We start from the raw sequence: 13,240 nt of genomic DNA, 5'->3' as shown, positions 1-13,240 counted from the left end.
GAAGGGCTTCAAGTTAAAAGACTGTGGAACAGTCTTCCTTCAGACCCCCATCAGGAGTAGAGAACAAAACAAACTAAACATTCCATTCCATTGGGCCTTAAAGTAAATTAAAATACCAGGCTGAATTGGGCAGAGAGACAATCAGTTCTCTGGAAAACGATGGAGAATCCAGACCCAGGGCACTTTGCAGCAGCGCCACACTCCCACTCGACATCACTCTGTGAAGAGGTCCACAACGCTTGAAAGTGTGTAAGGACTCTGCTCTTGAAATAAAGCCTTATCGGATATCTTATGGAACTGGGGACAGATGCCTGCTATGAGGAGTTTTCCCTGAAAACTAAAAAACCGCCTGATATTTCTGAGTTAATCTGGTAGTGTGGAGTGATGGGGTTTCTACTGGAATTATCTGGATAATTATATTATACTCTACTTTTGATTGATCCACAGAGCTTGTGGAAGTTTTTTTTAGGTTTTCAAGGGAACTATAGTGATCCCCATTTTTCTTCCACTGTCCAGGTCCCATCCAGCCCTTGTGGTGGCAGCAACATCACCACCATGCCCCAAAATAAAAGAAAATAAAGAATGGGATAAAGAGAAGGAATAGGTTCAAGAAAGGGAGAGGGTAGAGGACATGGATGAGGCAAAGTGGGAGGGAGACAGAAAGGAGTACAGAAGGCATTCCAGAGACATTTTCACCTTTAGAGCAAAACTGGAATGAATTTGAATGAAAAAAAAAAACCTGGAATTTTACCTTGCTCCACTCCATCGCAAACTTACTTTAAAGCATACTAGTGCCAAGTCTATTCTACCAAAGCAAAGTGGATACTGGAAGGGATTATGTAAGATATTGTTTTAATGTTTTCATTAAACATGTGCAGATAATTGGCTAAAATTTTTTCACCTGAGTCCTCATTTGCTTATGTGCCGTGGCCTTCAGCCATCTTCCCAGGTTTACTCTTCGTCGTTTTGCAAAATTTCCTTTACCCTCATGGATCAGAAGCCCAAGAAAACAATCTTCTTAGGTACAGAAATAAATGACTGACTTACCTGGTATTGAGGATGTGTCCTCATAATTCCAAACCAAGAGAAGAAAGCCAGTGAGCAGCAGGATTGCAATGCTGGCAACAGACGCAACTTCGGTCACCATGCTGGTGACGTTATAATGCACTGAGTTCAGCACTTCCAAAACCATCTCGTGTTGCTTGATCTCAGGGGAAGCAACTTAAAGTCCTGTGGAAATCAGAGGGTCAGAAAAATTAGAGAATCCCCCAAAATGTACATTTACGACTCCTCTTGCTTCAGAGGATGCTGTACTGTAGAGATGGGTGTTCTGTTTTATAATGTGATTGGACACTTAGACAAGACAAATTTGTAGTTACAAGTCAAAACAAGCAAGCCCAAGAGAGATCTTTTGGCTTGAAGTGCAGCATTTCTGACCTTGGTAGAGTCTCAGGTTCGTTTAGACGCTTGGTCTGATAGAACCTTATCATCTTGCCCTTGAGTGGGTAGAGTGACTGAATTCCCAATTGAGAGCCAGATTTCTTACCAAAACACATGAAAATGAAGCTCATTCCAGAGATGGGGTCATTCCCTGACTTCATCAGCAGATTTTGTTTAGGCAATCTTTTTCCCTTCAAGCCAAATAAATTTTTTAAAAAAGCATTCCCCAATATTCTTCCTTGCTCAAAATTACTTCCCCAAAGGGTAAGCTTCTTCAGTAAGAAGGTGTTTCATGGGCATCACTGAGGCATTCTCAGGTTATCTATTGAATTCAACATGATCCACTCAGGACTATCTTTTCCTATTGGCTTTGACAAAGCTTAAAATCTCTTGCACCATGGACTTGATGAAGCAGTACACATGGGCCTATGACAGAGGTAGTAGGAAAGAAGAATAGAAGAGGAAGAATAAAAGGAGAGGAGGAAAAAAGAAGTGGGGAAGCAGGAAGAAAAGAGAGGACGTAGTTGATGCCACCAGCAGTAGGCTCAGGTGCCACTCAGCAACCGAGTCCCCACAGCAGCTGGTCTCCTGTGCGGGACAATTTTCAGTTTGATTTGCTGATTCTGATGTGGTTTTCTCTTCTTTTTTTTTTTTTTTCCCTCTTGGAAAGCATATTTTTTTCTGCTTTATTTAGATGTAATTGACATACAACAGTACATAAGTTTAAGGTATACACCATAATGATTTGACTTACATCCTGAAATGATTATCAAAATAGATTTAGTGAGCATCCATAATCTCATACAGATATAACATTAAAGAAATAGAAAAAAATATTTTTTTCTTGTAATGAGAACACTTAGGATTTACTCTCTTAACAATTATCATATATAAGATGCAGCAGTATTAATTATCTTTTTTTAAACATCTTTATTGGCGTATAATTGCTTTACAATGGTGTGTTAATTTCTGCTTTATAACAAAGTGAATCAGCTATACATATACATATATCCCCATATCTCCTCCCTCTTGCGTCTCCCTCCCAGTTATCTTTATCATATTGTACTTTATCATCCCTAGTACTTATTTATCTTATAACCGGAAGTTTGTACCTTTTGACCACCTTCATTTAATTCCCCATCCCTCCACCCCCTGCCTCTGGTAGCCACAAGTTTGATTTCCTTTTCTATGAGTTTGTTTGTTTTTGAGGTATAATTGACCTACAACACTATGTTGGTTCCTGGTACACAACATAGTGATTCGATATTTTTATACATTTCAAAATAATCACCATGGTAAATCTAGTTGTTATTTGTCACCATAGAAAGATGTTACATAATTATTGACTATATTCCCACACTGTACATTTCATACCCATAATTCACTTACTTTGTGACTAAAAGTTTGTACCTCTTAATCTCCTTCACCTATTTTTTTCCTCCCGCAGACCCCTCCCCTCTGTCAATCACCTGTTTTTTCTCTGTACCTATGACTTTCTGTTTAGTTATATTTGTTTTGGTTTTTAAATTCCACATATAAGTGAAATCATAAAGTATTTGTGTTTCTCTGTCAAACTTATTTCACTTAGCATAATACCCTCTAGGTCCGTCTATGTTGTCACCAATGGTAATAGTTCATTATTCTTTATGGCTGAGTAATATTCCATTTTATAAACACACACACACACACACACACACACACACACACACACACACCCCACATCTTCTTTATCCATTCATCTGTTGATGAGCCCTTAGGTTGCTTCCATATCTTGGCTATTGTAAGTAATTCAGCAATAAACATATGGGTGCATATATCTTTTTGAATTAGTGTTTTCATTTACTTCCATAAATAAAGAAGTGGAATTGCTGGGTCACAGGTATTTCTATTTTTAATTTTTTGAGGAACCCTCATACTTTTGTCCATAGTGGCTGCAACAGTTTACATTCCCACCAACAGTGCACAAGGGTTCCTTTTTCTCCACATCCCCACCAATACTTATTTGTTCTCTTTTTGATGATAGCCATTCTGACTGGTGTGAGGTGATATCTCATTGTGATTTTGATTTGCATTTCCTGGATGATTACAGATGTTGAGCATCTTTTCATGTGCCTGTTGGCCATCTGTATGTTTTCTTTGGAAAAATGTCTATTCAGGTCCTCTGTCCATTTTTAAATTGGGTTGTTTGTGTTTTTGATGTTGAATTGTATGTGTTCTTTGTATATTTTGAAGATTAACCTTTGTTGGATATGTCATTTGAAAATATCTTCTCCCATTCAGTAGGTGGTCATTTTGCTGATAGTTTCCTTAGCTGTACTAAAGATTTTTTGCCGTAGTCCCATTTTTATGTTTGCTCTTGTTTTCCTTGCCTGAGGAGACATATCCCCCAACATACTGCTAAAACTGATGTCAAAGAGTTTATTGTCTGTGTTTTCTTCTAAAAGTTTTATGGTTTCAGGTCTTACTTTGAAGTCTTTAATCCATTTTAATTTATTTTTGTATATGGTGTGAGAAAGTAGTCCAGTTTGATTCTTTTGCATGTAGCTGTCTGATTTTCTCAATACCATTTATTGAAGGGGCTGTCTTTTTCCCCATTGTATATTCTTTGCTCTTTTTTATAGCTTAATTGCCCATATGAGTGTGAGTCATTTCTGCACTCTCCATTCTGTTCCATTGATCTATGTGTCTGTTTTTTTGTGCCAATACCATATGAGTTTGATGACTATAGCTTTGTAGTATAGTTTCAAATCAGGGAGTGGGATACCTCCTGTTTTGTTCTTCTTTCTTAAGATAGTCTTGGCTATTCTGGGTCTTTTTTGTTTCCATACAAATTTTAGAATTACTTGTTCTTGTTCTTTGAAGAATGTTATGGGTGGTTTTTTTTGTTTTTTAATTTATTTTTTATTATTTTATTTTTAACAATTTATTGGAGTATAATTGCTTTACAATGGTGTGTTAGTTTCTGCTTTATAACAAAGTGAATCAGTTATACATATACATATATCCCCACATCTCTTCCCTCTTGCGTCTCCCTCCCTCCCACCCTCCCTATCCCACCCTTCTAGCTGATATTGAATCTGTAGATTGCCTTGGGTAGTATGATCATTTTAACATTATTAGTTCTTCCAATCCATGAGCACAATATAGCTTTCCATCTGTTTGTGTCATCTTCAATTCCTTTCATCAGTGTCTTATACTTTTCCAAGTATAGGTCTTTTACCTCCTTAGTTAGATTTATTCCCAGGTATTTTATTCTTTTTGATGTGATTGTGAATGGGATTGCTTTTTAAATTTTCTCTTTCTGTTAGTTTCTTTTTAGTGTATAGATGTGCAACAGATTTCTGCAGATTTCTTGCAGAAGTCTTCTGCAACTTCACTGAATTCATTGATGAGCCCTAGTTTGGGTTTTTTTTTCTGGTTTTTTTTTGGGGGGTTTTTTGGTGGTGTCTTTAGGATTTTCTGTGTGTAGTGTCAAGTCATCAGCAAACGGTGACAGTCTTACTTCTCCCATTCTAATGTGGATTCCTTTTATATCTTTTTCTTCTCTGATTGCTGTGGCTAGGACTTCCAAAACTATATTGAATAAAAGTGGTAAGAGTGGGCATCCTTGTCTTGTTCCTGATCTTAGAGAAGAATATTTCAGCTTTTCAACATTGAGTATGTTGTTAGCTGTGGGCTTGTCATATATGGCCTATTATGTTGAGTTATGGTTCCTCTATTCTCACTTTGTTGAGAGCTTTTATTATAAATGGATGTCGAATTTTGTCAGAAGATTTTCTGCTTGTATGGAGATGATCTTATGATTTTTTTTTTAGAAACTTCCAGTGTTGTAAGAGTTTTTTGTTGTTGTTGTTGTTATTTTTGTTTTTTTTTAATTTTTATTTATTATTTATGGCTGTGTTGGGTCTTTGTTTCTGTGCAAGGGCTTTCTCTAGTTGTGGCAAGCGGGGGCCACTCTTCATCGCAGTGCGCGGGCCTCTCACTATCGCAGCCTCTCTTGTTGCGGAGCACAGGCTCCAGATGCGCAGGCTCAGTAATTGTGGCTCACGGGCCCAGCTGCTCCGTGGCATGTGGGATCTTCCCAGACCAGGGCTCGAACCCGTGTCCCCTGCATTGGCAGGCAGATTCTCAACCACTGCGCCACCAGGGAAGCCCTCTTATGATTTTTTATTCTTCAGTTTGGTAAGGTGGTGAATCAAATGGATTGATCTGCAGATATGGAACCATCTTTACATCCCTGGGATAAATCCCACTTGATCATGATGTACAATCCTTTTAATGTATTGTTGAATTTGGTTTGCCACTATTTTGTTGATGATTTTTACATCTATGTTCATCAGTGATATTGGCCTGTAATATTCTTTTTGTGTGTTATCTTTATCTGGTTTTGATATCAGGGTGATGCTGGCCTTGTAGAATGAGTTTGGAAGTGTTTCTTCCTTTGAAAAGTTTTGGAATAATTTGAGAAGAATGAGTGTTAACTATCTTCTAACTCTTTGGTAGAATTCACCTATGAAGCCATCTGGTCCTGGACTTTTGTTTGTTGGGAGTTTTTTTTTCTGATTCAATTTCATTAATGGTAATTGGTCTGCTCATATTTTCTATTTCTTCCTGATTCACTCTTGGGAGATTGTACATTTCTAGGAATTTGTTCATTTCTTCTAGGTTGTGTATCTTACTGACATATAATTGTTGGTAGTAATCTCTTATGTTCCTGTGTATTTCTGTGGTGTCGGATGTAACTTCTTTTTATGATTTTATTGATTTGGGCCCTCTTTTTTCTTGATGAGTCTGGCTAAAGGTTTTCCAATTTTGTTTATCTTTTCAAAGAACCAGCTCTTAGTTTTATTGATATTTTCTTTTCTTTTTTTTAGTCTCTATTTCTTTCATTTCTGCTCTGTTTTCATGATTTCTGTCTGTTTTCATTTTCCTTTGTTTCCAGGTATTTTTTAAATTTCCTCTTTGATTTCTTCAGTGACCCATTGGTTGTTTAGTAGCATATTGTTTAGCCTCTATATTGTTTGTGTTTTTTATAGTTTTTTCTTTGTAGTTGATTTCTATTCTCATAGCTTTGTGGTGGAAAAAGATACATGATTTGATTTCAATCTTCTTAAATTTACTGAGACTTTGTTTTGTAGCCTAGGATGTGATCTATCCTGGAGAATGATTCACATGAACTAGAAAAGAATGTGTATTCTGCTGCTTTTTGATGGACTGTTCTATATATCTGTTAAGTTATTCTGGTGTAATGTGTCATTTAAGGCCAGTGTTTCCTTATTGATTTTCTGTCTAGATGATCTGTCCATTGATGTAAGTGGGGTGTTAAAGTCCACTACTATTATTGTATAACTGTCAATTTCTCCCTTTATGTCTGTTAATATTTCACTTTATGTATTTAGGTGCTCCCATGTTGGGTACATATACATCTATCATTGTTATGACTTATTGTTGGATTGATTCCTTGATCATTATGTAATGTCCTTCTTTGTCTCTTGTAACAGTCTTTAAAGTCTGTTTTGTCTGATATAAGCACTGGCTTTCTTTTTCTTTCCCATTTGCATGAAATATCTTTTTCCATCCCCTCACTTTCAGTCTGTGTGTTTCTTTAGATCTGAAATGAGTTTCTTGTAGGCAGCATATATATGGGTCTTGTTTTCATATCCACTCAGCCATTCTATGTCTTTTGATTGGAGCAGTTAGTCCACTTACATTTAAAGTAATTATTTTTTAAAAAAAAAGGGGGGGACTTCCCTGGCAGGCCAGTGGTTAAGACTCCATGCTTCCACTGCTGGGGGCAAGGGTTCGATCCCTGGTCGGAGAACTAAGATCCCACATACCGCGCGGCATAGCCAAAAAAAAGATAAAAAAAATAATTGTTCATTGGTATGTACTTATTGCTATTTTGTTAATTCTCTTTGGCTTGTTTTGTGAGGTTTTTTTATTTTGTTTTGGTTTTTTTGGTTTTTTTTTTTTTTTTGGTTCCTTTCTTCTTTTGCTCTTTTCCCTTGTGATTTAATGGCTATTTTTAGTGTTATGTGTGGATTCCTTCCTCTTTTTTCTGTGTGTATCTGTTATAGATTTTTAGTTTGTGGTTACGAAAAGGTTTGTATATACTAATATATATATATATATACATAGTCATTTTAAGTTGCTGATTTTTTTAAGGTTTGAATGCCTTTTAACAACTCTGCATTTTCTCCCTCTCCTCAACATTTATTGTTTTTGACATCATATTTTATAGCCAAATCCTGACAGGGCTCGCTGAGAGGCTCAGGGTGACCTGGAGCTGCTGTAGGTCTGCTGTTGGCCAGGGCCAGGGCCCGGGGCATCCCGAGGTGGTGCCTGCCTGCTGGTGGGTAGGCTGGGTCTTGACATGGCTGGCTGTGGGTCTGCTGTGATCCTGGAGTTGTTGTCTTGCCAGCTGGTGGGTAGGGCTCAGGCACAAGGTTTCCCAGGGCTGGTGCCCACCCACTAGTGAGGCCAGGTCCTGGAGCTACTGCCATCCCACTGATGGGCAGAGCCAGGTCCTGGGTTCTCTGGCTATAGGCTCAGGGGTCCCGTAGCTTGTGTTGGCCCCTTGGTGAGTACACTGGATCCTGACACAGCTGGCTTCAAGGCCTTGGTGGTCCCAGGACTGTGGCCCAGGGGGTCCTAAGGCTGGTGTCCACCCACTGGTGGGTGAAGCCAGGTCCTGAGTTGCTGCCAGCTCACTGGTGGGCAGAGATGGGTTCTGGGGTCTCTAGCTGCAGGACACCAGGGGTCCCAGAGTTGATGTTGGCCTGTAGATGGGCAGGGCTGGGGCCCAAGGGATCCCAGGGCTCGTGCCTCCCTGATGAGTAAAGCTGGGTCCAGGGCTCGTGCCAGCCCATTTGTGGGTAGGGCCAGATCCCAGGGTGGCTAGAGGCTCAGGGGTTCCTAGGGCTGCTGGCCTGCTGGTAGGTGGGGCTGTGTCCCCACCCAGCTAGCTTCCTGGCCTGGGAGGTTCCAGGACTAGTGCCAGTGCGCTAGTGGGGATGGGCCAGGTCCTGGTGCTAATAAGCTAGAGGGAGGATTCCAAAATGGTGCTTACCAGCACTAGTGTCCTTGTGGTGGGATGCGCTCCCCAAAATGGCTGCTGCTGGTGTCTTCATCCCCAGGTTGAGGTTCAGTTGCCTCCTGCCTTTCTAGGAGGCTCTCCAAGATCAGCCAGTGGGTCTGACCCAAGTTCCTTTCAAATTACTGCTTCTGCCCTTGGTCCTAGAGCATGTGAGGCTTTGTGTGCACTCTTTAAGAGTGGAGTCTCTATTTCCCACAGCCCTCTGGGTCTCCTGAAAGCAAGCCCTACTTGCCTTCAAAGCCAAATGTTCTGGAGGCTTGTCTTCCCACCGTAGGACCCCCACCCCCACCCCAGGCTGGGGAGTCCATTGTGAGCCCCAGACCACTGGTTTATTGGGGGGCACCTCTGCAATTGTAATTATCCTCCTGGTGGTGGGTCACTTACCTGGTGGTATGGGTCTTGACTATACTCCATATATGCCCCTCTTACCTGTCCTATTATAGTTCCTTCTTTATATCTTTAGCTGTAGAGATCTTTTCTACTAGCCTTCAGATCACTTTCATGGATAGTTGCTCTGTAAATAATTGCAATTTTGGAGTGCCCATGGAAGGAGGTGAGCTCAGGGTCTTCCTACTCTGTCATCTTGGCCACTCCCCTCTGTGTTTTTCCACAACGGAATGTTGAGTCTTTACTTTCAGTAAGGTTTTCCAATACCTATCCTCTTAGAAGAGAGTTTCAGGGATGGTGGTTTGTTGAAGAGACTTAGATTGAATAGCCTTGTGTAACAAGGAAAGAGCAACCATTCCATTCAGTTCCTGGTGCCAGGTGACCACTCCAAGGATTACCTTCTCTTGGAAAGTGCACTAAGTTCCCAAGACTTGCAATGTCTCTGAAGCAGACTTTGGCTGGGTTTTACCTAGTAATAGAGTTCTAGATTCTTAACCAGGACTTCTAAGTGGATTTCAGGGGCTCTGTGAACTCCCTGAAATGCTGCGTAAAATGTTGTATGTGCTCAGCTGCACTTTTATGGGGCAAAGAAGCCATAACTTTCATCAGGTTCCTGAAGAATATATAATTACATTTCTCTCCTGATTTATATGAGATCTTAGATACACAATCAAAGATCCATTTCCGGCAAGTACAGAAATTTCATGACATAGTTGAATTCATTCAGTTGCTTGATTCATTCTATTGATTCATCCTATTATTCTACCATGTAAATAATCATTAACAGTTAAGTGCAAGGCACTAAAACTGCCTACACATATGTTGGGCAGTTTTTTTCTTTTTTTAAATATATATAAGTTGAGACTGAAACGTCAGCAATGTGTCTGCTATCATCTGGTTCCTTTGTTAATGAACAGCTTCTTTGAACAGGTTGAGTTTTTAGGTTTTTAATTTCCAGAGTGGAATTTTACATCATTCTGAGTAAGCTCCTTGTGACTTTCTGCCAGTCAGGACCCTCACTGTTTCTGTTTATATTGATGAAACCTGAAACCAGTGTTAAAAGCGTAAGTGAAGAAAGTGGTTGTGACAAAAAGGAGGAAGATGTCCTAGAGGAAGTGATGCGGGCAAAAACTTCACGTTTAACAAACTCTCAGAGAGATGTTACAGTGTTGAAAGCACAAAGTATAAAATGTTGGAAGCTGATGCAACTTTATAAAGGAGTATGACAGTTCACCAAGACATAGAAAAGATGTTCCCTCAGTGTTCTAAGTTCTACAAAAAGAAGGCAGCAAGAACTGTTCAAATACTCTTGTTGAGTTTTTTTTTACAAAGAAAAAAAAAAACAAAACACTAAGAATTGCAGTGTTTCTAATGTTTTAAATTACAGTGTATTAAAATATTGGTTTTACTATTTTTTTCACTTCCATATACACTTAAAACCTATACTAAGAGAGTTTTTCGTGTTTCAACAAAATTTTTAAAGCTCACAGTACAGTGGTATTTTTTTTTCCTTGATTTTTAAGATTACCTTGCATAGTTTCAGTTTGCATGGTCATTTTTACTGTCCTGCACTACTGTGCAAAGTTAGCACTGCTTGTATTTCTAAAAGTTTGATGGGGCGAGGAAGCCTGGTTCCTCATCTTCCTCAAAAGTATGTCATAAAGATGCCTAAAAGAGCACTATTTAAAGACCCAAAAGAACGAGAATTTTTTTTTTAATGCTTACATAGCATTTGCTGTGTGTCAGACATTGTTCCCAGCACTTTACAAATATTAAGTCATTCATCCTCACAACAACCCTGTGAGCTAAGTATGATGGTACCCATTTTACAAATGAGGAAACTGGAGTGTGGGTACGAATTTTGCCCTTGGGCACCCAGTTTGTTTGTCGTGGAGATGGGATTGGAATCCACGGAGTCTGTCTCCAGAGCCCATGCTCTGAATCATGCCATTTGGTGCCTGTTATGGGATTCATTTGGTCTCAACATTCAGGGACCTTTCAGTCATTTATGTTCATTTCCAGGCTATTCAGAATGACTCCCTTTAAAGGAGTTAGCTTTTCAGATCTCTGAATGCACAGCTGGAAAGATCCTTAAAGATTCTCTCCTCCTTGCACATTGGTTTTCCTGTCCAGTAGAACATTCCAATGGGCCACACAGACAGGTTGAACATAGGCCTTTGAGGTGTGGTACAGGAATGGAGGAAGGTCCTAGAACTTCAGAGAGGTTACTTATATGTCCCCTGTGCCAGGAATACCCTCCCCTCACCCCCAAACATACGTATACACACATGTGGCCCTAAAGTGCCACAGGCCTTCAAAAGCCATCTCAAATACCTGGCTTTCCAGGCATTTGTTTGCAAACTGGTCTCATTCACTGGGGCATCCCACGCTAGGTGCCTGGCACTAAGCAGGGGCTTTGGCCTCCTGATGAACCAGGCCTGTGCCCACATGCTACATGGACCACAGATATCCTGACACCTTAATGCCCCACAACCTCAGGGTAAGGAAATGCCAGGCCAGAGTCCCCAGTCTGAGCCAGGGCGAAGTCCGCTGGGGGCACAGCAGAACCCGGGTATCCCAGTGCTTTGGGGTCAGGATGTACTCTGGGCCTTGCAATACAAAAAGGGGCTCCCAGATGCCCTGATACAGCCCTGACCCTCTGCCAGGGTGGGAAGGCAGGCCCTCACCTTGCAGAAGTGCTGCCCGGCTTGGCCAGACCCTACCAAATCCTACCTTGCAGCATGGGGGCGACCTGTCCAGCAGGGTCTGAGGGCCGGGTGCCAAGCCTACCCTCCTTCTCATTCTCTCCAGTACACCTGGTCCGTCTCTCTTTCTTGCCCCCACTTCCAGAGGAACGTGACCCAGCCACCTTGGTTCTCCCTGCCACACCTTCTGAATTGGGTCCCTATAGACAGGGGGCTGCCTACTGGGGCTCTTGCAAGGAACAAGACAGATGTGATCAGCCCCCAGGGGCTAACAGACAGGGTCTTGGAGGAGGAGTTACAGATCTTTACTGAATGGTTCCCCAAGTGAGTGAGAACATCCAGTTGGGGGCAGGGAAGCCTGTGGCTGCAGAGTGTCCTGTCCCAGGGAGGGGCTGTGGAATGGAACTGGTGGCCTGGGACGGATGGGAGCAGGGGGAGGGTGAGCATGATGCGAAGCAGAAAGAAGGATCAGCAAGGAACAGGAAGAAAGCTGGTGACCTGGGCCCCAGAGAGCAGAGGCAGTTTGGGGTGTATTGGGGCTTGCAATGGCGATAGGGGACACTTGTGCAGAGCTTTGCAGGTGCATTAGAAAGGTTAGAATTTATCTTAAGAGAAATGAGAAGCCAGTGAAGGGCTTTAAGCAAGGGATCAGCAAAGTCATATCTGCATTTTAAAAATCTGAATCACTTTGGCTGCAGTGGGAAGAATACGATGGAGGGAGGGGTATTGGAGTGTGTGAAGGAGAGCAGCCTGGAGGCTTCCGTAGTTTTTCAGGTAAGAGAGGGAGGTACCGTGGTCTTAAGAGGTCGAAATAGAGACAAATAGACAGGTTCACTAAGTTGGCATGACTCTCATGATTTAAATCTAATGATATAAGGAGAGAGGAAAGTGTTAAGTATGTCTCCTAGGTTTCCAGACTGTGTACCTAGAGGGGTGGTGTGCCGTTCTCTGAGCCTGGACCAGTTTTGAGGTGTGGAGAATTCTTTTAGATTTTGGAAATTTTGAGTTGGAGGAGTTGTTGGAACATCCAAGTGGTGATATACGGTCTATAACTCAGGGGGGTGTCTGAGCTGACATATGAGCTATGGAGACTGTATAGACTGAGAAGGGTGTCTTAAGGGACACCAAAATTTGATGACAGAATAGAGGAGGATAAATCTTGTAAGAAAAGGTGAGTTTACAAAGAAAGCTTGGGAGGGTTGGCCCAAGAGCTATCAGGAGACCAGAAGAGGCTGATCATGGCTAAGTGCCAGCATCTCTAATGAACAAGGAGGCGTGGCTGGGATGCTACAATAATAGAGACAGAGAGGAAGGTAGAAGCTGGAGAATGTCCAAAAGGCATGAATCTCCAAAAATTAATTTTTTCTTTTTTAAAAAATATTATGACAACCGTTACTGCTGTTTTACAAGGGGAACAAACAACCTGGATGTGGTGTCAACAGTCCCTTGAAGAGTGTGGCCAAGACCTGATGCCTGTAGCATCAGTTTTACTCTCACCTGGAACGTTTCACCAAGTGCTCTACATGCATTAGGGCTCAATCATCACAACGACCTTCTGGAATGAGTTCAATACATTATACCTCCATTGTACAGATGAGGAAACTGAGCCTCA

At 41.2% G+C, this 13,240-nt stretch overlaps 1 protein-coding gene across 1 annotated transcript in view; it reads right to left on the bottom strand.

Annotated features, from left to right (window-relative positions):
* LOC133085201 (aromatase) overlaps positions 1–1,192 on the bottom strand; it is a 31,894-nt gene extending 30,702 nt beyond the window's left edge. Inside the window, exon 1 of the mRNA XM_061182133.1 lies at positions 1,048–1,192. Within this exon, the coding sequence (XP_061038116.1) occupies positions 1,048–1,192 (145 nt within the window). The remainder of the gene's footprint in view (positions 1–1,047) is intronic.
* Between the last annotated feature and the right edge of the window lie 12,048 nt (positions 1,193–13,240).

This window comes from Eubalaena glacialis, chromosome 2 (genome assembly GCF_028564815.1).
Source record: "Eubalaena glacialis isolate mEubGla1 chromosome 2, mEubGla1.1.hap2.+ XY, whole genome shotgun sequence".
NCBI classification, from domain to species: Eukaryota; Metazoa; Chordata; class Mammalia; order Artiodactyla; family Balaenidae; genus Eubalaena; species Eubalaena glacialis.
Note: the sequence above shows the minus strand (reverse complement) of the source record. Positions and strands in the feature narration are given on the sequence as shown.